This window comes from Grammomys surdaster, unplaced genomic scaffold (assembly GCF_004785775.1).
Source record: "Grammomys surdaster isolate TR1022 unplaced genomic scaffold, NIH_TR_1.0 131, whole genome shotgun sequence".
Taxonomy (NCBI): Eukaryota; Metazoa; Chordata; class Mammalia; order Rodentia; family Muridae; genus Grammomys; species Grammomys surdaster.
In genome coordinates, this window is record NW_021604589.1 from 2,815,457 (window position 1) to 2,841,132 (window position 25,676).

At 40.3% G+C, this 25,676-nt stretch overlaps 1 protein-coding gene and 1 non-coding gene across 4 annotated transcripts in view; both read left to right on the plus strand.

Annotated features, from left to right (window-relative positions):
- Positions 1 to 365: 365 nt before the first annotated feature.
- Pir (pirin) overlaps positions 366 to 25,676 on the plus strand; it is a 97,189-nt gene continuing 71,878 nt past the window's right edge. For 2 of the 3 annotated variants that reach the window (XM_028762146.1, XM_028762149.1), the window contains exons 1-3: positions 366 to 478; positions 2,353 to 2,481; positions 10,889 to 10,981. In XM_028762146.1, coding sequence (XP_028617979.1) covers positions 2,386 to 2,481; positions 10,889 to 10,981 — 189 coding nt within the window. In that variant the 5' untranslated portion in view covers positions 366 to 478; positions 2,353 to 2,385. Of the gene's footprint in view, positions 517 to 2,352; positions 2,482 to 10,888; positions 10,982 to 25,676 lie in introns of all 3 variants that reach the window. The other variant, XM_028762148.1, reaches the window with a different exon arrangement.
- Positions 16,132 to 16,263, plus strand: LOC114616738. The gene has a single exon (XR_003710678.1). It is a non-coding gene; the product is annotated as a small nucleolar RNA SNORA17 (small nucleolar RNA).

Sequence of the window (25,676 nt, forward strand, 5' to 3'; positions counted from 1 at the left end):
GAACAGAGAGGCTGAGTCACTCTCCCAAACGGGATAAGTGGTTAGGAAACATTCTTGCTCATACAGCCAAAGCGTTGGGTGACAAGATGACTTGAGAGAGAGCAGGTTTTCCAGGAGTTTCTAAGAGTTTGCAGGGCACCAGAGTGTGCAGGGCACATTCCTGGGAGGCAGGCAGCGCGCCCCCAAGAGGCCCGGGATGCGCATCACTTTTTGGGCCAATGCTCAAAAGGCAGATCCAGAGAGGCATAGGGCGGAGTCAGAGAATCCAAACCCAGGGTAAATAAAGGGTGTGTCACCTCGTCCAAGGCCCCTGAGACCTAGAGACTCCCGCCTCCTGGAGGCCCGCAACAAAGCGCTGAGTCACGCTGACTGACAGCAGGCTCTTTGCAAACCTGTCCTCCCTGCGCTGTGTCCCTGCGGCTGTGGAGTCTAGGCACAGCCGGCCGTGGCCTCCCTCCTGGGCCTGCGCTACTGCCGAGTGAGTGACCTGGGGATCTCGGCCCCCGCGAGAGTGATGTGCGTGTGTTTGTTGGGGGTGGGAGGGATGCCCGTGCCAGTTTTCATGATGCTGTCTTTCCCAGCCCACTACAGGCTCCTAGGGGAGCCGAGGGAGGAAAATGCTTAAATAGCCACCGAAATTTGACGAAAGGGATGATAGCTTAGCTTTTCTCCTGGCAACACACTGCAATTAGCTAACTGCTTCATCCTTGCTCCTGTGTATAGGGACTAAATGTGGGAGTCTGGAGGAAGTCAGAAAAATTAGGTGGAGGCAAAACTACTCACTAGTTGCTTATGTGTGGATGATTATGGGACTGTACTCAGAAATTCATTTCTGTGCCCCACATTTCATGGCCCAATAGATACATATTGTTTGTCTGCTTCGGAGGATCCGTTTCAGGATCTGCCTTCACAGCCCGGGGGTGCTCCTGTCTTGAATACCTATGAAGAATGGCAGCTCACTTTCTCATAGCCCTATATACATCCTTTGAGGTAGCTATTTCTTAATCTCAAATTATAGATGGAAAAGCTGAGACACAGAGCATCCCAAGGGATGGCATCCTGGATTGTGACAAAACTGAGATCTAAATCTAAGGTGTCCAGTTCCCGAAACTGCATGTTGTTACAGTGCTTCTCTTGCTTCCTGTAAGGAATCTTTGAAGGGTTGGTTAGAGTTCATGTGATCCGATCAGGGGGCTCAGGATTACTTGCCTGCAAACACCTAAAGTTAGAAAGGAGGTTGATTGTATTTGTGGGCAGTACTTAGACTTCAATCAATAATGGAAGACTTTTGAATAGTACATGTAGTATATGGGTTGTTCCTGAATCACGAATTCCATTGCCTGGGGTAGTTCATACATGGTTTGTCTATGCTTTAGAGGACTTTATTAGGAAGTTCAAAGATTTCATGCCTAAAAAGGTACCTGCACAAGACCTACATAAAATTAAGCCAGTCAGAATTCCAACACAGATGGGAGAAGGTTCCATGAAGTACCACCCTCCAACTGAGGAACTTTGGCAGTTGGAAGCTGCTGGGGTAGGGAGTGTCAGTTCTCTTTAAGGAAGTGACCAGTATTAGGATGCCCATGCTTCAGCAGATGACCCGACACCCATACATACAAAGACAGCACCACTTGGCCTTAGTAGGCTATAGAAAATACAAGATTAGGTTGGGAGTGAGATGTGGTGCAGTGTTCTGAAAGGAGTTGGAAGGGGAATGAAGGGTTGCTATGATAAGAAACTGCATTGTAAACATGCTTAATATTCTTAAGAGATGAATTTGTAAAATTGGCCATGGGCTTTAGAGATAGATGGATCTTTGAATTTAGTGGCCCCTGAAGATCTCCTTCAATGGTAGCATCATCATACTCTGGGGAGAGTTACATACCTCTAGTTTTTACCCTTTGCTTCCAGTGTCACCAAAAAACCCCTCACTTCCATCTTCTACCTCACCTCATGGGGTGGCTACTGAAGGGTGTGTGCACGGTATGAGGAAGTCAAGATATGTATGCCACTGAAGGAAAGCATACAACATGCTCTTTAGATATTCCTATTAAGTTCTTCCAAAGAGTTGCTATTGCTAACCTTTGGACAAGATGACTACAGGATTCCAAAAGGCAACTGCTAATAATGGGGTTCCAGGTACCTCATAAATACTAATACATGTTCTCTGCCACTGTGTTTTTATAAATCACCTAGTCTAGGCCCGGATTCTAGTCAGTACTCAATAAACTGCCACTGTTAGGGTTTGAGTTCAGTCTAATGTTAATATCCTTAGTTTATAATGTGTAGATATTTCATCCATTGTGATTTCTTTTGTTGTTGTATATTCTTCTTTCCCTCCATCCTCTACAGCTCAACACCAGAACTTTCTTTATAAACTTCAAGATGGCGTCCTCTAAAAAGGTTACTCTCTCAGTGCTCAGCCGGGAGCAGCCAGAGGGGGTTGGAGCACGGGTGCGCAGAAGCATTGGCAGACCTGAGGTATGCAGGCTGGATGAGTGCTTCCTCCTTCCAGCTTTCCTTTCTAAAGGGACTGGTGGGATACTGAAGGGGATTTGGGACGAGAAGGCCAAGATGGTCATGAGCTTCCCTGGGGTGTTCCAGTGGGAGAAACATGGAACTCCACAACTGGGGCCCATGTGGATCAACCCCAGCTTAAAGGAGGTTTCTGGTAAGTAGATAATTAGGTTTTGGGTAGTAGGTGCAGCTCTGGGAGATGTGACTGGTCTTCTGTGCATATCTATGCACTGTCTTGTGCTGAGAAGTATGTTGGCTGTCAGCCTCAGCATGCATATCCTCAAATGTGCCCAATGTGTATCCTCTCCACCCTTGATTACATGCTCATACTTCAAAGCACGGGTAACTGTGGATCACAGCTTCAGATTCCTAGGAAAGGCAACATGATTGGTTCTGCATGGGTCTGCTCTCTGACTAATCACACAGAATAAAGGATTTGTATTCGTGCACTGAGATCCAGCTCTATGCACCTCTGTGTGTTTTTCAACATTAGAGAAGTTTTTTTGTTGTTGTTTTGTTTTGGACTAGAAATACATGAAATTTCAGGATGGGTCTTAGATGCACAGAAAGGAATGAAATAGTGGTCACAGCTAAGGGCTCTAGCCACAGTGCCATGCCACACTAAATGTGAATAAGAGAAGAAATGCATTGTAGGGACAGGTTGCATTTTGGGAAGTAGGGCTGATCTGTAGCTCTTAGACTCTACTCTGGGATTTTCCTACTGCCTCATTGCTAAGCTCTATCCCACTCATTGCATAGTAGTTACTTTGTCTGCTTTTTGACTAAAAGGAATGTTTGAAAAGTGTTCATGGACTTATATTGTACATTAAGTTTTGTTTGTTTCGCTTCCCTTTTGCAGTACTGGGGATTGTACACAGGGAGGCCCTTGCACATGCTAGGCAAGTGCTCTGTCACTCAGCTGCATCCACAGCCCTCTTTTTTGGCGTGCATTTTTATTTTGAGATAAGAGTCTCACTAAGTTGCCTAGGCTGGCCTTGTTCTTACATCCTCCTGTGTCAGCCTCCTGAACAGCTGGGATTGGCAGGCTCGCATTTGCTTGTAGAGTTTGAAAAGTCGTCGCTTTCTTCAGTGAGTGCTACCCTACACTGTTGACGGATTTGATGTCTTAAATTTAAAAAATTTAACTAAATGTGTGTGTGTGTGTGTGTGTATGTGTGTGTGTGTGTGTGTGTGTGTGTGTGTGTGTGTGTGTGGTTTTGGAGACAGTGTTTTACTGTATAACAGAACTCTCAGAGTTCTGGATGACCTATACTCACTTTCTAGACCAAGCTGACTGAAACTCACAAGAGATCTGCCTACTACCTCTGCTTGCCAAGTTCTCGGATTAAAGGTGTGTGCCACCACACCCAGTTATTATTTTATATTTGTATGTGGCAAGGAATGGTCAAAACTAGCTAATCAACATTTGTATTACTTCATATAATTATTTTTAAAATCTACTCAGCACATTTCAACTATATAATACATCATCATTTTACAGTTATGGAGTGCTATTGATTTCTTGAACTTAGTCTTCCTATCTGACCAATATCTTTCCATCATCTCATTGCAGACTCTGGAAGTCATCATTCTGTTTCTGTTTGTTTAGATTCCACACACAAGTGAAGGTATGCAGTATTTGTCTCTTTGTGCCTGGCTCATTTCACCCAGCTTGATGTTGAGGGGCCATTGAGATAGGCAGCAAACACTTCTCCCCACTCAGCCCCATCAGTCCTCTTTCTTCTATCTGGTGCTTTTGCCATTTCTCTTTTCAACAGTAACTCACTCGCAGATAGCTCCTGAAATCTAAAATGCACCATTTGTCGAAGAAAAGACACAAATAAGTTTATCTTAATGGCTAAATGCACTGGGCCAAATGGAAGTGGGGGCATACTCTGTTAGATGTCATTGTGAACAGAAAAACTAGAAAAAGACCTCACAGACCTGTAAGGATGCTACTAGATACATCTCCTCAAAAAAAAAAAAAAACTTTTTTTTTTGGTTTGGTTTTTTGAGACAGGGTTTCTCTGTGTAGCCCTGGCTGTCCTGGAACTCACTCTGTAGACCAGGCTAGCCTTGAACTCTCAAACTTAGAAATCTGCCTGCCTCTGCCTCCCAAGTGCTGGGATTAAAGGCTTGTGCCACCACTGCTCAGCTAAAAAAAAAAAAAAAAACAACCTTTTTATTTAATATAAAAATATTAGATGACAAAAATCATTTCCAAAATTAAAAAAAGAACAAAACATATGTATTGAGAGAAGCTGTGGCTAATTAGTCCATCTATCAGTTCTGTTCTATCTACATCAGAGGTTCTCAGCCTTCCTAATGCTGCGGCCCTTCAATCCAGTTCCTCATGTTGTGGTGACTCCAACCATAAAATTATTTTTGTTGCTACTTCAGAACTAATTTTGCTACTCTTATGAATCATAATGTAAATATTGCTGGAGATAGTTTGCTAAAGGGGTTGTGACCCACAGGTTGAGAACCATTGTTCTCCATCATCGGGGTTTATATAGAAGACACTGTTTTGAGTCATGAAATTTTTCACTTAACATAGTGACACAAGGACTTTCTGTGTTATTACAAATTCTTCATAAACATCGCTTAAAAACTTATGTCCCTTTTGACTGCATTGTATAAGCCTGCCATTATTCTTTTACTCAAGTCAAGTTTTTGATTACTGATGTTATCATAATTCCAGATTCTACTTAAAGGTAGACCCTCCCCAGCCCCATGAGCAGAGAATGAAGGCATTTGTCTACATTGAGAAGGTTAGTCTTCAAAGTCTATTAACCAAGGCTTACACCCTGAAGAAATAGAACCTTTGGACAACCAAGCTATTTTTGCATTGAAGCTGCAAAAGTGGTCCATTTTAGTAACTGCCACAATTTTTTTCTTTCTTCCTATCATTGTAAATGTGGAAGTTGAAGAAGAACTTATAATTAGCCTTTCTACGGTTTATAATAAAGGAAAGATAGGTTGGGGCTGGCTCATATCCTTCAGTACAGTTATCCATGGACCAGGCTAGACAGTCAGAATTTGAATGACTGAGCAGCATGCTGTTGGAAGGTGGTTCTTCTGTGCTCCTAGGAGGAGAGAAACCATCTCTTATCTGCACTTGTCTTTATGATGCCCAATTGCACCAGATACTGTTTAGAAGAATGTGATTCTCTTTGGGTTATTTAATTACTTAAGAGAATACTTTGAAACAAAGAAAACTAGAGGGATTGGCACAATGAAAGTCCTGTTCCATATCCTGCCTCAAAGTAGTTTGAACAGAAACCCAGGTGTCATCGTGCTCACCAGCATTTCAGTTTGTGTCTCAGAAATACAAAAACAAGAGAGGATCATGGAATCTATGTGATACAAAAGTAGAAAGAGCGAACTTTCTCACAGGTAGGAGGTGTTCACCAAGAGGGATAATGGAGGCATGGATACTTACACAGTATAGTGATATATGAAAATAACACAGTGAAAATCATCACTTTCTGTGCCAGCTAACAAATTACTGTAAAGATATGGAGGGAGAGAGCACAAGAAGACAGGATGATATAATTAATTATATGTAATTATATATCCAATATAATATATAACTATATAATTATAGTCCTCTTATATTGGAACATTCAAAGGACATTGTGAAATTACCAAATAGCTGTTTGCTAAGGCAATAGTAACCACCACTTGTCCTCTGACACAGAAGGGAGGAAGAAGACGAAAGTGTAAAGGACAAATGTCAACTCAACTGTCCACCCTCATTTGATAAGGAATGGCCCTAAAAGTTCCACCCTAGAATTGCCTTTCTGGTAGCTAGAGTCAACCATAGGGCCTAGCTGGAAGAGACTAAAGAATCTAACAAAAGTACCATCCAGAGTTCATGGGCTGTACTCTGCATACTTAGAATTATTCTGGATTCAATAGAGGGTCATTTCAAAAGTGCAGTATCAGTCTTATCTCCATAGGCACTTCCAGCACTTCCTGACTTCCTGCTGGGCTCTTGGAGCTTTATTATGGGGTTGCTACAAGCCCGAGGGCTGGTGGTCACAGGTTTTGTTTGGAGTTCTGAAGATGTTGAAAGAACAGTCTTGGAAACTGCCAGTTAAAATTGGCAGCTAAAGGTTTTGGAAGTAGTTGAAGGAAAGGAAACACATAGGAAATGAGAGATGTGGTTGAGTTGGAGACATAGTTAAAACATTTTAGAAAATCAGAGTTCTTATAGAAGTCTATCTGCTTGGACAGGTGGTACATGTTTATTGTATGTGCTGCCCAAGCTATAGTAAATGCTTGTAGATTAGTAAGAATGAATTTTCAGCAAGTAGCACTTCAGCCCAGCAATCCAACACAACTGTGTCCTCTTGTTTATTGGAGTGTCTCTTACATCACTTGGTTTCCAGCCAGTTGAAGAGTCTATCCCTTTGACACTTGATCAGCGACCTGGGTTCTATAGCTTTTTCTATGCTGACTTCCTTCTTGTGGGTGTGTTCATATGGCAGAGATTAGTGACTAGACAGAGCCAATGTGCAATGAATACACTTCATATGGATATGGTTTAAACGTATGTGTCCTTCCTCAAATCAAAGTTTGAGATCCTAACCTTCAAATTAATGGTATTAGCAGGCAGGATCTTTAGGAGATAGTTATGTCATGAGGATGCAATCTGCACATCTGGGATTAATGTCCTTATAGGGGTGTGATCACAGAGAGTTAGCTGGAGCCTGCCATCATGTGAGGACACAGCTAGAAGGTATTGACTATACAGAAAATGGATTTTTACTAGACACCAAAGCTGCTGTTGCTGTCTTAATGTTGAACTTCCGAGCTTCCAGCACTGTAAGAAATACCTTTGAATTACTTTTAAGGTACTCACTTTATGATAGTTTGTGACAGCACCTTGAGTGGACTAAGACAAAACATGGTACCAGTTTCTTCTATTGTTTTGGGCTATAGTTTCTAGATTCTGTGTAGATGGCTCTTTATCAAGTAGCTATTTGGCCACAATCTTACTAACATGCCTTCTCATTCTTTAAAAGTGGGCTGCATGTTTTCCACGTCTTTCCCATTTAATTTTTTTCTGATCAACCATTCTGTGTTTTTATTCTTGCTTCTTACATTTTGCCACATGTGGTCAAAGGGAACCATGTTACATCTCCAACACTTTGTTAGAAATCTCTTTAGCTAAGTTAAATATCTCATTTCATTACTTGACAGTTCTGCTCTCCATGAAATTCCCATCCTTTGCCTTGTAACCTGGATCACCTCTACTCCAGCTTCCTGTGTGTGCTTCAGTTCTTCCTGAGAAATCATGTGTGCTTGTTACTACCAGTCCAGGACTGTTTAGCTAGTATTTAAGATGACTGGGGTGGGGGTGCTGTCTGTGGCTCTTCCCTATTCCTTTTAGCCCTCCAAATTTCACACTCCAGTGACTGTGATGATTTTTTTTTGTGATGTCTGATTTTTTTCCTAGGATGAATTTCAAAAGCTTTCTAGCCTTGAACTTATTACCCAGTCGTCCAATACTGCCTCCGTAGTTTGAGGTTTTCATTCTAGAGCAGAAGCAGTGAATAATTACTGATGTATGAGTGACTGATAGTGACAGGGGTTGACTGAAGAGAGGGAACCTTTGTCTCTTCATAGTTTATTTGAGACCAGTTTACTTGCCTATATGAATCTTCTTGCCACCAAAAAGCAATAAAGACTTATCTCATTTTAATCCAGGAGACAAAAGAGAAAAAGACATGTAATTAGCTAAGTTAATAAATATGCAATAGCAAAAAAAATAAAAATCCACTGATAAACTTAATAAACTAGAACTGGAAGAGCAGCTCCTTAATCCTATGAAGGGAGTCTACAGAAAAATAGAAATCTGCGATTAACAACAACCACTTAGCAGGAAAACTTTACAAACAGCCAGCTCTATAAAATCAGGGACATGACAGTGACACCTATTACCATCCTTTCTACTCAGAGAGGTGCTAGCTTGCAAAACAAAGGCAAGAAACAAAAAGTGGGGTAAGTTAGGGCTGGTTGACTTAGCTTGGTGGTGGAATGCTTGTGTAGTGTGTGTGAGATCCCAGCTTCCATCTTTTTCTCCAGGATTGGGAAAATAAAAAGAAATAGAAAGTACAAGGTTTGAAAAGATGAAAAAGGCGAGCTACTTGCTCATGGGTATCGGCTAGACTATTGCTCTCAAATATTTGTTCCCTTCTTGCAGTATGATTGTATGTTCCCATCCATCTTTAGGTGTGTTACCCATGAGTCTCAGGGTAAGTGTCCTTCTCCTGGTTTGGCTAGACCACGTATGTGCTGTTTTAACATAAACTCCAGAAAGATAAGATGCAGAGGCCAGCTGGACTCAGCAAAACCTAGAAAATTACAACTTATGGTTTAAGTCAAGCCAAAACTATTTTTATGAACTGTTGGGGGAAAGCTTATTGATAGATACACTGGTGCTGTGACCATCTTAGGAAATAAAACTCAAAAGAACCTCCAGGGGAATTACTAAAATTAATAAGTTCTTAGCAGTGTTCGAATGTCATATATCTATTCATATTTATAATTCCCAGTAGAAAACTGTACAAAATGTAATTTTACATGTAGTTTATGATGCCCTTTGAGTATGTTACCCAGAAAATTAAAATATATACAAAACCTTTATGAAGAAAATTATAATTCGTTATTGAAGGACATTTAAAGACTTAAATAGACATAATGTGTTTATAAATAAAATAGATCAATATTATTTAAATCTCTTTCTAAAACTGATACATAGATTCAAAACAATTCCAGAAAAACTTACAACATCTTTAATCACAGATGTTGATAAGAATTCTAAGCAAATGGATAAGAATAAGCAAGACAGCCTTAAATATATTGATGATAACACAGCTGTTTCTACCTGTTGACTGAACTTGAGATTTAGTTTCAGTAGCCTTTGAATAAGCATGAATTTTTATATGCATTACATTTATAGTAGATATCTCAAACTCAACAAGATGTAAACCAAACTCATAATTATGTTAAGGCTGCTTCTTTTTAAATATTCCTTGATTTGTTGAGCGAACTTAGCATATTCCCAGGCACCATAACAAGAAATTTGGGAGCTATTCAGTATTCTTCCTACATGTCTCATAGTATCTACCTAGTCACTCAATGGTTCCCATCACTGCTGCTATGACCTTACTTTGCCCCTTGCTCCTATACATGATAGTAACTATCTATCATAGTGACTATCTGTCATCTTCTTTAGAGTGATTTTTCTAAATATAATTATCTCAACTCCCAATTACAACCCATCGCCTTCAGGATAAGATCCAAAATCCTTTAAGATTTGAACTATAATTAGTTATGGTGGGGCATACTTTTCATCTAAACACTTAGGATGTGGAGGCAGGAGGATTGAGAGCTTGAGGCCAGCCTGGGATACAAAATGACAACTTATTTCAAACCTCAAAGACTCTAACCTCTATCCTTTGCCCATCTCTCATAGTTGTATGTGTATTATAAAGCTATACTATTTATTTTTAAGTGAAATATAGTCAAATTGAAGTATTTACTTTTTGTTTGATTTGTATCATTGCAGACATTTCTATCTGAGCTATTAATAAAGAGCAAGAATTGACATATATGTACACATACATATGAGTAACTTATTGTTGATAGAAGAAACTAAGGGCTTATTTAGGCCCTTAAATAAAATTATTTAAATTATAATAATAATGAGATTATTTATTTATTAAAGTAAGGTCTTATGAAGAAAATATGTTTCCATGCAAGATTATTCAGGAACTGATAATTTTATGTGCCCATGGAATTCTGATGAGTGACCAGCAGAGGCTTTGCCAGGCATACCAATCTCCCTTCCCCCTTCTTTCTGGAACATTGCCCTCTCTCCTTTCCATTTGATTAGCTCCAACATGACTTCAAGATTCAGCTCAAGAGCCACTTCCCTGTTTGTAAATTTTCTAGAAATAAAAATCAATTTTTCAAAGACTTCCCTGATGTCACCTGTTCTTATATATGTGAAGTTGTTTTCCTTGAAAACACTCACAATCACAGCTTAGTTATTGATTTTATAAACACCTACCTCATGATGTTAAGAATCTGTTACAAATTGATCATGACCTACTTGCCTGTACTGTAGACAATCACAAAACGCTTCTTCACTCTTTACTCTCCTCCTACAACATCAATTCTAATGTAATTGATGAGTTGTTTTGTGCGACTATAGTTTCTTCCTGAACATAATTTGCATTTTAGAAGGTTGCTTACTGGCTACACATCTTCAATGAGTTTTGTTAGATATGTCTATGAGTGTGGACCCTGTAGTATGACTTAAGAGCCATGTCTAATATGCCACATTTTATTATTCCAGTTGAAAATTCTGGATCCATTTTTACTGTTTGATGAATTTAAAGGAGGAAGGCCGGGAGGGTTTCCTGATCATCCACACCGAGGATTTGAAACAGTAAGTACAAAAATTTGACTGCAAAAGTGTATCTTTGAAAATATGATTTTTACTTCTAATGGAAAATTCAATCATATGCAATGAATATAGGCAAAAATTAATTTAGAAGTTTCTTGCCATAGGCTGCTATATAGTTGCTATAGTGATTTTATATGAAATAGACTCAAATTTAAATATTAACTATTTTAGTATCCTTTAATTTGTGTCCTGCTAACATTTCTATCTCAGCAGTTCATAAAGAGCAAGAATTGGCTTCTTAAAATGAAACAATTAACTCCCCTGGCAACGGGGAAAGAGGGACCTTGTTGGTGGTGGTTGTTCCTATGTTAGTCAGGGGCACAGCAGATGACAGTCCTTTGTTCATCCTAACTTGATGCCTGGCTTGGTGGCCAAAGTTGTATTATGCTTAAGACATATAAAAATCAAATCAAATCAAACCAAATCAAATCCAGACAGCATAGCACAGGAAAAAGAAGACAGATAGAGACCTGCTACACGGTACTGGAGAGGGATGTCCAGAGACCTGCCCTCTCCCCCATGGCACAGGGGCAGGGGCATAGACACGCAGAGCCTGGCTCACCACCACACAGTGCAGCATGGGAGGAGGAAGACAGACAGAGATCTGTGGACCGCAGTGCTACCCACAGACCTACCTTCAGGCACACGGCACTGGTGGGGTATAGACACCCATTTGCTGGAGGATGTCACCCAGGGGCTCATTAGCCTCCTGCCCAGCCTTCAGTGGGAGCCACCACAATGTGAAAGTATGTGGTGGACAGATGGAAGACAAGTGGAGCAGTGTGAGCGTGATGAAGAGAGATGGAACTGGAGAATCAGAGTGGAGAGGAGTAGCCTGTTGTGGGTGGCCAGTCCTGCCATCTGGCCATGGTGAGGTCCCAGCCTGAGCTACTGCTGAGGGTCATGTCTAGGTTCATTGCTACACAGCAGTAGGAATCAGTATCGATGTCCATGACTCATTTTTGCCACTAAAGAACATGGGGACATCCCTGGTCATGGCAGCCATCAGGGACCACATGGATATCCAGAGGTTGTACAGAACTAGCCCTACTCCTCACTGGCTACAGCGTTCTGGAGAGCTGGCCCCATCTCTCACGGGCAGTACTCCAGAGATCTGGCCCTGGCTTTGCACAGTCATCACAGTGGGGCTGGCCCTGGTGGTGGTGGGGGTGTGTTAGAGCTGACCCTACCACTCATTTGATATATGGTGGCACAAGTGCCACTTCCCTACCCCTAACAATTGGGAAAGCTGCCCACAGTGTCACGATTGTGGAAGAGTTAGCTAGATCTGTCCCTTACCAGCTGCAGCACTCAGGAAAGTGGGCCCTGCACCTCACCTGGGCATCATAGCAGGGCTGGTACTGGTTGAGGGGGTATGGATGAGTTAGTACTCACCTGCAGTGGTTGGGAGAGCTGGCCCTGAGGGCATCAGAGCCAGAAACTCATCCCTGTCTCCTCACTGACTGCAGCACTCGTGAGAGCCGGCCCTGCCCCTGACCTGGGCAACACAGTGGAGCTGGTCCTGATGACAAAGTCATGGGTAAGCCAAGCCCAAGGGTGTAACAGCAGGAGAGATGACCCTGCCTCCTGCTAATGGAGGCACTGGGTAGCTTAGCCGCAGCAGTGCTGGAGAGCTAGCTCTGATGCTGTGGGTAAGAGAGAGCCAGTGTGTTGAGCAGCTCAGCTACTACCCAGGCCCAGATCCAGGGCTCTGAGTTGACCCATCCCCAAATCTATATCATTTGTAAATGGTTGAGACAAGTGAAATGGCCAGTCCTGCTGATCTAAAGCTACAAGATCTCCATGACACAAGGCGACAACAAGATAACCAGGCAGAGGCCTGTGAGGATCCAATATTGATGGTGTCACAGAAGCCAGAGATCTCGAACCAGACCAATGACTCATTGCAGTGAGCATTCGCGAGTGAAGATGTGTGGACAGAGAGATATACTGTGGGACACACTGTGACATTCTGCAGCTTTCATGATGAGACGCTTTCTCTGCTTTGTGTGTATGTTTATTTTGAGGGGGGATTGCAAGGGCAAAAGACAGCTATGAGTGGGATGGAGAGATGAGCAGGACTGGGGTGCATGATGTGAAACAAAAAATCAATAAAAGTTTTAAAAAACATGTACAATTAATATAATTTGTTAGAGGGAGAAGAAACTAAGACATGATTAAATACTTTTATAAAGAAAATTTGATTTTTCAAAATGTTTTTCCACAAACAGAAATGCTTAACTTCATGTAACATAATATTATAAAAAGCAACACAGAAATGTTTAACTTCATGTAACATATTATAAACACCAACACATCTAAGGACTCAGTGAGTATCATACAAAGTTCTAAGGAATTAGAATCAAGGAGCCAGAAGTTAGCACTAAAACTACAGATTTTATGGGCATACTCACATATTTATAAATTTCATCACAGAATTTGGAGATTCTGTTGGACACTACTTTTTCTTTTAGTTAGATAGGAAACAAAGTTGTGTAATATAATGTTGTGGTCTTTTCAGCCATCTGTATTAGTGGTAAATGGCAGAGCAGGGTTAAAGACTCAGTATATTTGTAAGTCCACCTGGTGAATTAGTAAATATTTATCCAGGGCTTACAACATGCAAGGGTTGATGGAAGCTGATCTTTCAGATGTTGGGGGTGTGCTGCGTGTTACGGAGTGTTGCTGGAAGACAGAGCAAGGCTTGACCCCTGCTTGCTTCCTTATGTATTCTAGTTAAGGGAGTAAAAACAGACAGGGAAAGATTTGATCACTGTATTGAACCATGGAAAGATTTAGCCAAGAGGCTTCCAGAAACAAGAGGAGGCTAGTTAGATCTATGTCCCTTCATTTATCCATTTGCCTTCAAGTTCTCCTTTCTGCTAACACTTTGGCTGTGCTGTGTCTGTCTTACTTCACACCTATGATGAGAGCCACACTTTCACCTTTTTTATATCTGTATTTGATTCCAGTCCTTTGTCCAGAGCTCCAGAGCCCTGGCTGCCATCTTCTAAATTCTTGAAGCTCTTTTCACACATTAGTATCTCCATCCTGTTTTCCAAACATTCTCAAGAGGATGGCACTTTTGTCTTCCCAGTGACATTATATTTGTTCCAGTTTAACATATGTGTATACCTCGATGGTGGCCTTGAGCAACTCTCTTTCCTTAGAGTCAGGAATTTCCTCAACCCTCCCTTACCATGCTCAAGAGGATTATAAATTGTTTCAGCTTGGATTAGCCCACTCTTCTCTGTCTGGCTCTTGTTGAAGGCAATGACTATATTAAAACAATCACTGATGAACTTTTGTTTCCATTAGGTAAAGTGCTCTGGCTGGGGCACTGCTTTGTAAATCATATGGTATTCAACTTTAAAGAAGAAGTTAAGCTAGAGACTATTGATGTTTGGCCCGTTACTCTTGATTAAGAATTTTCCTTCAATTATAGCTGCAATTACATTTTATCCTTATTATTTGTAAATTTTGTATGTATGAGTTCACCTGCTTGGAAAACTCACCACTAATTGCCAAATCAATACTTGTAGAGCTCTGATGATGTTTCAGGATGTTAGAGCTGCCTGGCTCATCTCTTACCAGCTGAAGTGTAATAAGATGATGACTTCCTTGTTTTGGTTCTCATAATGTAGGCCAGTGTCCTCATAACAATCTTAGTGGGCATGCTTCTTATATTTTCCTGCTTTCTGATGTTTCCTATTCAAAACGGTTCGTGAGCATGACACAGCATTCTATCTAGTATTCTTCACAGAAGCCTGCTAGTGTGCCTGGTTCAGAAAGAAAATATGTGCATTCAGTAAACAGTATGATTTAGTACTGTTGGTTGAGAGTTCATTAACATCAGTGGATAATATATATGGTATATGGGATCTTTAGACAGAACACACACATATATAATACAGACAGTCATAGATGGGTTGACAAAAATATTGTCGCCAGAGAGTTCAAGAAACCCAATCTTAGGTTGCCATTAGGAGCCAATGTTTCAGGACTTGTTAATTAAAGGATTATGATAGTTTTATAGAACATTATTAATTCAAATCCTGAGGAATGACTATGTCAGTTTTATCCCCAGAGTACAAGTAAGCCAGGAACTAAGTTTCTGTTAATGTTAACCTTTAAAACCTACAATTTGAGACTGGAGAGATGATGCTAGATCTGATTTGTGAGTGTGTGTGTGTCTGCGTGTGCGTGCAATCCCATGACTGTCTTACTAAAACAAGCTGTATTTAGTCAGCTGGTCACTTCTCCCCACGTCAGGATTTCAAAGAGAGCAGCATCCCATCCTTGAGGGAAACAAGGCTTTTGTAGAATTCAGGGGTGGAGGGTTTCCAAGTGGGGGAAAAAGGTGGGGTTATAGGAGCAGAAAGAACCTAATAAATGGTCAAAGCAAGGTCATCACAACCGGAAGTCATAAAAAGGTCATCACAGGGGGTCACCTTTAGAATTCCGTTCCTGGAATAGGCAATACAGAACCATTTGTAGTTAAGGTTACAGGTGGAACATACCCTAATCCTTCAGAAACAGAGGTTTAATCATAAACAGGAATGAACCTAGTTTATTGTTACTATAAGAAGGCTTTTTAAGCCTAAGATGGAGACCGACTGGTTCTTCAATGACTCAGAAGTTAAGAGCACCTCAATGACTGGAGAAGTCCCAGGTTTATTTTCCAGCACCTACATTCTTCACAACTATCTGAAACTCCAGTTCCAGAGGTGCTCTCTCTTGGCCTCATTTGACATCAGGCATGTACACAGTGCAGATATATAACACACAAAACATTCAAATATAAAAAGTAAAAATAAAACAACTTCAAAAACGATAAATGAAAAAATGAATCCTTCAATTTCAAGCCAAGTCAACCTTAGACTCTTAATACTTTCTCGAGCTCAATCTAAATTCCAAAGGTTTGCCATGTTTGAAAATTCTGACTTAGTATGTAAAATAAAAAAAATGATTTGGAAATAAGAACATAACTGGGATCTCTTGTTATATCATAACCCAAAAGTACTAATTATTATTGTTTGACTTTTTTCTAGTATCATGCTATCTTTTTAAAAATACATAACCATTAGAATTTTTCAACATTCTTCAAGAAGCTCATTTAAAATGGCTTTATTCCTATCCCTAGAGTCATTGTAGATGTGGCTTCTATGTCACGTGTGCATCCATAGGTGGCAGAGAAGAGAGAGATTGTGTCTACACTCAGTGTTCTGACCTATGAACATTGGAATGATTAGTAGTCTACCAGTCCTTGTATGGCACCAGGCAGATCAAGGAGTCATTGCAATGAACATTTGAAAGCAAAAGAAATGTGGACAAAGGGTATACAGTGAGACACACTGTGACACAATACAGCTTCCAAAAGAAGTTTTTTTTTCTGTTGCGGGGGTAGGGGGGATGCAAGGGTGGAGAGTGGGTACAAGAGAAGCCCCCTTCTTTTGAGTGAAGAAGAGTGAAGATGAGTGGGATGTGAAATTCACAAAGAACCAATACAAAATTAAAAGCTAAATCTTAAAGTTTATTTATTTAGTGCCTCTCTCTGTGTGTGCACTCTTGCCATGGCACCTATGTGGAAGTCAGAGGACAGCTTTCCAGAATTGGCTGTCTCCCTCCACTGTGTGGATTCTACCCATGGAAATTAGGTCAGGTTGTCCAGCTTAGTGGCAAGCACCTTTACCCCTTGAGCCATCTCACCTGCTCCATTTTTTTAATGATCTGGTAAGTGTCTGCCATGATGTAGCAGCAATTAGCATAACCATGGTGATGATGTATGAAGGTACCCATTTCCCCTCAGCATAAGCAATCCAATATATTTACTTGACTTTTTAAGTGGTTGCTAGTCTAACAGGCAAAACTGCTTCATTGTAATTTTAATTTACATTTTCCTGAGCAATTTAAAAGAAAACTTGTATTTTCTTTTTAAAAGTTAGTTTTGATTTGAACATATTTGTTTATTGTAGACACATATCTTTGGCCTTTCCCCCTTGTATTGTTCTCGTCAATAATGTGTGAACTCTACATAATTTTTTTAATTTAAAATAAGCCTTGAAAGTTGTTGATTATAGCTGTCTTATAGAAGTTCTTTGTGCATTAAGGAAATCCAATCCTTTTTAGTGGTTGGTGTTTGTAACGGTGACAAGGAGGGTGATATTTGCTTTATATGCCTCCAAATGCAGTCCAACATAGATTCTTACTACAGTACAAAGGAAGTTTTTGACCATCAGTGCAATTGCCTATGCAAGATGGGATAAGTTCCCATATCCAGGTGACTTTCTTATGCCCAAGTAACACTCACATAATGAGTATGCCACCAGGATCAGCCGTACTTAAAATAGTGCCCTTCTGGAGTTCATTATTACTTTTTAAATGAAAATGATATGCTAATACATGAGTATAAAATATAATGAATATATGTTGAACATGAACTCACCTGAGAATACCGTCCTATAAAATTCTGATAGCCTCATGTAGGGCCCGTGACCCAGCAATGTTATCTCCTAGAATATTCAGACTCCACCTCAGAGCTACTGGATCTGAGATTGTACCTTAAGGACACCGCCACAAAGTGAGCAACATATGCAATGAAATGTAAGAAATGCTGGTCCAGGTGACTGTCCACACCAGAACTATTAAGATTCTATGAGGCACGTAAGAGTAAAAAAAAAAAAAATCTATTTTACCTAGTTAATATTTATTCAGCCTTAAACTTCTTGGGCTTGTGTAGATCTCTTTTTTGTTGTGGTTTGGAGGCTTGCCTGGCCATTTTTCTTTATGCAGTCCAAAGGAAACTGCATTGTGCCATAAAAAAAAAGCATCCAAGAAAGTCTGAAAGCCGTAGTGTGACCAGCTGGGAAGAAGGAAGGGGATTGGCAAGACTGGGGAGAGGATGAGCGACTGAGTCAAATACATTTTGAGAGTGGTCGAAATATATTAAATACATGTGAAAAGTTGTCACAATGAAACCCATTATTGTATAGAATTAATATATACTAATAAAATATTTTTAAAACTTGCCTTAAAAGCCAAGAAAAGGCAAGTCCTGCAAAAAGAGGCACAACTAATGGTTACAATACAATCTCCTGCCTGGAATCCAAATTTCTGGGAAAGATTTTCAAAAGACCTCAGTGGGAGGCAGTAGAAAGATGAGGCAGTTACCCCATTTCTGGTCTGGATTGACGTTAAATTTGACTACAATTATCAGAAACAGTGGATGGTATGAAGATTAGGCAAGCGTTTCCAAAGCTTAGTTAAAAAGAAGAGGTACTGATAGTTCATGCACTCTTGATGCATGAACTATCCCATGGAGAAATGGGTTTTATTCATTTCAAAATTACCATTAAATGATGGAATCAAGACTTTCCAGGTTTTAGTGCTGGAAACCTTATGTTTCTGGGTATTCCTCAGTCCTGGAAAACCTTAGGTAGTCAGTCACTTTTGTTTAAAGTATTTAAAAAGAAAAAACTATTAGGAGTAAACCTAATCTGCTTCACAGGGACATATTACAATGCTGTTCATGTCATTCTTAGTTAAATGGAGAAGTATATTTTAAAGTTTCATGACATGTCTCAGCAGGTTCCTTGGTTTTTGTTAGAACAAAACCACCCTGTTTCCAAGGGTGTGCCCATCAGAAAAGCAATGCTCATAATTCCTGGTTAGTAGCCAACAGCATTTGCAGGCGATGTCTGAACAATATCCTGGAGAGGAAGGGAAAGGCCCTAGTGATTCACACTTAGCAAACTTGCTACTGACTTCAGACCTCCTGTCTCCACACAGCTTGTTTCTTAAAGCATGCTGTGAACCACTTTCTAACATAAACCATTCCAAGATGGCTGTATCTGGTTGGAAAGAAAACCTTGATTAAATTCAACACCAAATTTGGCAAGGAAGGAAAACATTTTGAGCCAGGCATGGTGTCACATCTGAAATCCCAGTACTTGGAGATGAAAGAGAATGAGGAGGAGGAGGAGGAGGAGGAGGAGGAGGAGGAGGAGGAGGAGGAGGAGGAGGAGGAGGAGGAGGGGGGGGGGAAGAGGAAGAAGAGGAGGCAGAAGGTAGATATTCAAAGTCATTCTTAAGCTACAGTAGGAAGTTAGAGGCCAGCTTGGCCTATGAAGGAAGCTCTCTAAAAAAGCCAAAGAAAAATATTTTTGGAAAACTGGGAAATGATAGCTTCCTCAATATCACAGAGACTGTCCATTGTTCAATGATTATGTTATGTTGTGTTTAACAGAGAGATATCAGCTGTATTCCTATGGATATGGGGGCGGGGCAAGACTGTAAGAACTATGATGATTTAATGCAGTCTAGGAGCTTTGAGGCTATTAATAAGAATTGTAGATATTGAGAAAGAGGAAGAAATATTATATAGAGATAAAGCAATAGTAAAAGAAAACACCAAAGTGGCACATATACCTTTGGTTAGTGATTTAAATGGAGGGGGACGGTATCTCAGGATTTGTCTTGAAGTTGCCATTACAGGCAAGCATGTAGGTTTTAACACATGTGGACTCGGTATTGCTTGTGGTGAAGCTAAAGGATTATAGGAAGGTAGCAAAATCAGTCCTCACTCTAAGATACCCCTTGGTACTAACATACTAAGAATATTAAAGTATTGTACCCAAACCGGATGATGGTGACAGAGAAAAGGCACTCCTCAGAACAGTTAGATCGGGTTCTTACATAGACCTAGATCATCTCCGGCTGGATATGTAACAAACTTGTAGCATTACTTCCGAAGAATGTTACTGAGTGATGTGTTTCTCCTCTCTCCAGATAAAATATGGCTAGTTTGTGTCCTATTCTAGTTAATCAGATAAGCTACCAATTTCTGGCAGTGTACAATGAGGAGGTTGACCCATGGACAAGTTTCTCTAAAAACTGTGTTACGTGGGTACCATCATAGCAGCCTACCAATAGAAAAGAAGGCCAAAGTAAAAGCGTAACTTAGTTAAATTGTGTATGTATGTGCATGTACATACATGAGTTTAGATGTGTGTGGGGAGATGGGGAGGTCTTTGGGTTTATACAGACATAGGAAATGGCTAAGGAGGAATGACAGCGGTCCTTTTGAAGAAGCTTTCTGGTCCAAGTGAGTTAGAACTGTCACTGCTATCAGAAACATGTGAGAGGTTTCAGTTAAACCTTGCCCTTTCAGGAAGGCTGTACTCATCAGCAGGGGAATGATGAGAACAGGACATAGAAACTGGAAATGACAGGGACCCCAAAGCAGCAGTTTTAGAAATTGTCTTGGTTCTCTCGCCAGAAACACCAGAACGGAGCCCAAGTTTCCCATCTCCGCAATGAGTGCCCCTGCCACAAGCTACAGCTATACTTGTGGGTGGATGTGTGGGTGGGGACTAGAACTCCACTCCAGACATTGATCCCCTCTGGTGGCCGTTTTGGAACGAAATCTCCAGATTTTCATGGTGAAAATGACTACTATATGTACCCAGATTTCAGTCCATCTCCTAAATGACTTTAGAGTTACCACTTCAGAAGGGACAATGTTGGGGAATAAGCAATAAAAAAAAATTAGAGAAAAATATGTGGTCAAGAAAATAGAACCTTTTCCCTGAGTGGAGACCTAACTCACCAGGTCCCAGCTAGGCAGGGTCAATGAACTGGCTAAGGAACTATTCTGAAATGAAGCACTGCCCTTAGGAAGACTGGTTCATTTTTAGCCGTGTTAGAGAGGTGGGATAATTATCTGTTTAATGATATACTGTAGGTTTTTTCCTCCCGATGTTTCAGCTCCTAATGGAGTCTATTACAGAACATAGCTAGCTATTTTGCTTTGTAAGTTTGCACCCTTTTCTGAATTACTCAGGAAAGTGTACCTTTCCTTTGCTTCATTGTATTTTTTTTAAGCATGCATTCTTTAATACTTTAGGTACCCTTATTCTTCCTTGAAATCCCCACTTCTCACCACGTGGCTGCCTACTGTTGTATGGGTAACGTCTATGCTGGCTTAACTCAAGGGGCATGGCTTTTTATTTTATTTCATTTTATTTTACTTTTTCTCCTCTTCTCTTTTCTTCTCCCTGGAGCAGCTGCCATGATTTATAGCTTGCTTGCCCTGGGGTATCTTTCTTGTAGACTATAATAAAGTTGTCCTCAAGCTGCAAAAATCAAACCAACCAACCAACCAAACAAACAAAAACTTGACGATTTAGTAGAGAAAAAGGAAGAAAATTGATTCTATAGACAGTGGAAGTAAAGGTAGAAAGTATGTAATAGAAACAGCGAGTACTCCAACCAGACTTAGAAACTGTATATATAAGGGTGGAATGGGGCCTGAGGCATGTGATGGAATCTAATCTAAAGCTTGAGAAGGGAAGGTAGGAAATCCAAGCCGGATTAGTCCTTAGTTGTGAACTCATAGAAAATGGCTACATCCAGACACCCCAAGGTGGACACAATTGTGCCTAAAGTAGAAGCATATTAAGCCCACAAGTTTAGCTTTTGGTAGAGTACTGTTTGTGTCTATGATTCTCAGTTGAGGGTAATTTTGTCTATTGGGTCCTTCCTAAACAGCAAATAACTTTTGGTTAAGGCTCTGAGCGCTACTGCCATCTGGTGGGCAGTAGTCAGGGCTGCTGCTAAATTTACAGTAGGAACTGATGCTGTCTGGGGCCAGGAACCCAAATTTTCCTACGTGAAAGTGTAAAGTAATGTTCTTGTTTCTCCAACCTTCTGGTATTGTGAGGAAGAAATTGATCAAATTAGTTGTATCTAGAGAGTTGAGATTATTAATTTTATTTCTTAAAGCCATAAAGGAGATCATTTAGGGCTAACTGATCCAATGATGCCCAGAACAGCTTTAGAATTAAAACCTAGTCTATGACACCACACATAGATCACATAGGGAAAAGTAGCAGTTCAACTGAAATATCCTTTGGAAACATAAATTTCTCAATGAATTTTTCTGTCCACCTCATGCACACTGTATTATAATAACAAATTATTCACGGATTACAGATTATTTTCCTAGAGTTTTGAGGTAGGAAATATGGAGATGGGAAGATGTAATAATGAGAACTTATTAAAACACAATTTCTGGCTGGGGAGACGGCTCAACAGCTAAGAGGACCGGTTTGGCTCCAAGAGGGTGAACCTCGAACCTTCCAAGGATCATATGTATAAAAAGAAAATTCAGACACTTTATTTGTAGTTACTTCCTCTGATAGCTTTTTAACTATAGACAGAACCAAGTGGGATAACTCCCCTCTTGTTCACAACAGAGCTGGCCCCTTCATGACTAGGTGACACCTTGTCTCATGACCCTAGGTCCTTAAGCACAGGCATCTCTCATGTGCCAAAAAGACATACTTACTTATGGATGCACCTATTAACAAGGCCTGCATCTAGTTTAGTGAGCCCTGACTGTAGACCAGTGGCTCTCAGCCTTTGTAATGCTGCAACCCTTTAATATAGTTCCTCATGTTGTGGCGACCCATAGCCATAAAATTATTTTAGTTACTACTTCGCAACTGTAATTTTGCTATTGTATGAATCCTAGTGTAAATATCTGATAAGCAGGAGATCTGATCTGTGACTCTTGTGAAAGGGTAATTCGACCCCCAAAGGAGTCGTGATCCCCAGGTTGAGAACTACTTCTGTAGAAATGGGGCACACCTCATTTGAGTCGGCAGGGGGCTCTCTTAAGCTACAAGTTGTAGCTACTGACTTTTCCTCTGTATGGGGATAGAACACAGTACTGTGTGCTTGAAATTTGAGTAATCATAGATGTTAGTAAGTCATACAGTTGAGACCTTCCATATAATGTGGAAGATAGAACAATTGAAGTGAGCCCCTTCCCCACTTTTTTTATTGGAGGTGGGTCGTGGCAGTTAAGAAGGTGGCTGGTAGTTACACAGGGAGTCAGTTTGTTGGAAGACAGTCCTCCTAAGATTGGGCATTTGGGTTTGAAGAGGAAGAGATATTTTTCCTCAGGAGATCTAGGAACAGGTGGAAGGTAGTGAGGGAGTGAGGGAGCCTGTGATTCAATTTGCCTGAGTAGTTAGGTTTATGAATATGACTGTTACAGAATCTTGACATGTATATCAGAACTTTGACTCCGGTGCAAGGAAAACGGGTAGATTTGAAAGACTTTCAGGAATGAGAGCAGGATAAAATATGAGGCAGGTAAGTCAGTTTCTTCTTTTCTTTGCAGCTGGATGTTATTAAGTAAAGCTCTTGAATGTCTATAACGAAGGACCAGTCACCTCATTGTAGGGTATTGTAGCTTTGGGACTTTTAATTGACCCCATTTCTTCAGGAATCACAAGGCTTATTTTCAGTTTGGCATACAGCCCTGGGATTTTTGTCTTTACCCAAAATGGCTGATTCACATGAATTGCCAAAGTCCTCCTCTTTCTTTTGGGAAACCCCTACCATTCCACCTGCTGTTGCATCTCCTGTCAGATCTCTCCTCAGAGGCAACCACTGTGCTCGAAAACCCTACATGATGGTGTCAGCATTCGTGAGGCAACATGGGCTGGGAAAAGTATTCTCAGAGAAAGAAAATGTTGATTTAATTTCTTGCTCTGCTGTTGTTTCACTGTAACCTTAATGACAATAATCACATGTAGATTATGGTATATACCCAGGGCTAGATGTTTAGTAAACACTTAAAAATTATGAAATATAAGATTTATTCATGTATTCAATACATCATCAGTGACAGCTGTAAGCAGGGCACAGTTGAAGAGTTTTTTTTTAAATGTCTCTATTGAAAATACTTCAAGATGTAGTCATACACAATGACTTTCTGGATACAACCCCAGTGGCTCAGGAAACAACAGCAAGAATTGACAAATGGGATTGCATCTAATTAAAAAGCTTCTGTGTGGCAAAGAAATAATCAACAGAGTGAAGAGACAGGCTACAGAATGGAAATTAAAAGTTTGCTAGTTATTTGTCCTCAAATGAATCTCCTTGTCAAAGAGATTAATATGTAGAATATATAACAAATTCAGGAAATGAATACCAAAAATTTCACCTGATCAATAAATGAGCAAATGAATTACACAGAAAGTTTTCAAAAGAAGTACAAATGGCCAATAAATATCTGAAAAAGATGTTGACTATCTTTAGACATCCTGGAAATGCAAGTCGCACTTACATGGAGATTGCATCTCCCCCTAGTCCAGAATGGCTATCTTCAAGACCACAAACAACGATAAATGTTGGTGAAGATGCACAGAGAAATGGAACACATATTTGCTGTTGATGAGAATGTAGATTGGACACAATGGAATCCATTGTTTACAATAATAAAATGTTGTCGTTTTGTCCTATTGACAGTGTCCTTTGCCTTACTCTTTTATGGATCTTATATTCTTTTAGATAGCCAATAAATGAATAATTTTATAAAACAGCATCATGTACTGAAAAAGCTGGGAAGAAGAAACAGTCCGGTGTAGGACAGAGTAGACCAAGATACGATGTCATTCAGTCTGTGATATTTGAACTGTGGCCTGAATAAAGTGACAAACAGAGCCATGGGAATGTCTGGGTAATATACTTCAGGAAGCAGGTGGGAAGATGTGAGGGAGGACTTACAGATGTGATCCCTGCCCAAGGAGATGTGCTCACTCTAGAACTTACTGAACATGTGAGGGGCTCCTGGTCACGTCATCATTTAGTTCTGACCATACCCTAGGAGTCAACTTAATAGGTCCCTGTTGTATATAATTCTCTTAAAGAGAAAGTAAAGGACTTCCCTCAGCAGCTCACAACTCGAAGAGGGCAATCTAGTGACTCTAAGCAGGCCTAAACCTGACTAGCTTTCTAGATGCAGAAAGAGCCTCCCCAGTAGGGAGTAGTGAAGCCGGAGTTCTTGAAAGCCTGGCACCTGTGTAGGTTTATGACAGGATCATGCCAAAGTAGGACCAGAGGAATAGCATCCTCCTTGGATTGCTGGCTTGATAGACATCCAAACTGTGTTCTGTTTTTTTTTTTTTATATATATAAGAAAAAAATCCCACTGTTGTTGTGACCACCTTTAGGGAAGTGTGTGTATTGTAGGATTAGTGTTAGATGAGTAGGGTTAATGGACTGAGTTTTCAGAGGGATTGCTCATGTGGTGAAGATGTTTTCCTTTTTGGGTCCTTCAGTGTATGAATTCAAACATCATATTTCTGCCCCTGAGAAAAGCTTCACAGCTTCTACTACACAGTATGTTCCTTGTTGGTATCTCTTGTCAGCCATGACCTCAACTCGTGGTATTTTGCTTTCCTTCTTTTTTTTTTTTTCTCTACTACCCAGCTAACAGGAAGAAAGAAAAAACCCTCACAATTTTAGGGCAAAAGAAATGAAAAGGAAATATAATTGTCCCCATAATGTAAAGTTTTGACTTTAAAGGGTAAGTCTTGTGTTTTATATCCAGACATAGACTGAGGCCTACTCCTTGCTCTTCTTTCTATATAGCAGCTGGAAAAAAAACCCAACAAACTGTATTTTCTCTTGTGTGGGAATTCTTCCAGCTTAATTTACAGTTCTCAGAGACTCACTTTTCTTACACTTTACATGGTAAATGACTTTTCTATCATTGCTGTGTGAGATTGTGTCTTTCTCTCTCCAAACGCAAAACACCCAAAGAATTAAGAACTTACAAGGGAACAAAAATACTTGTTAAAGACTCATGGAAAAGACTAGAAGG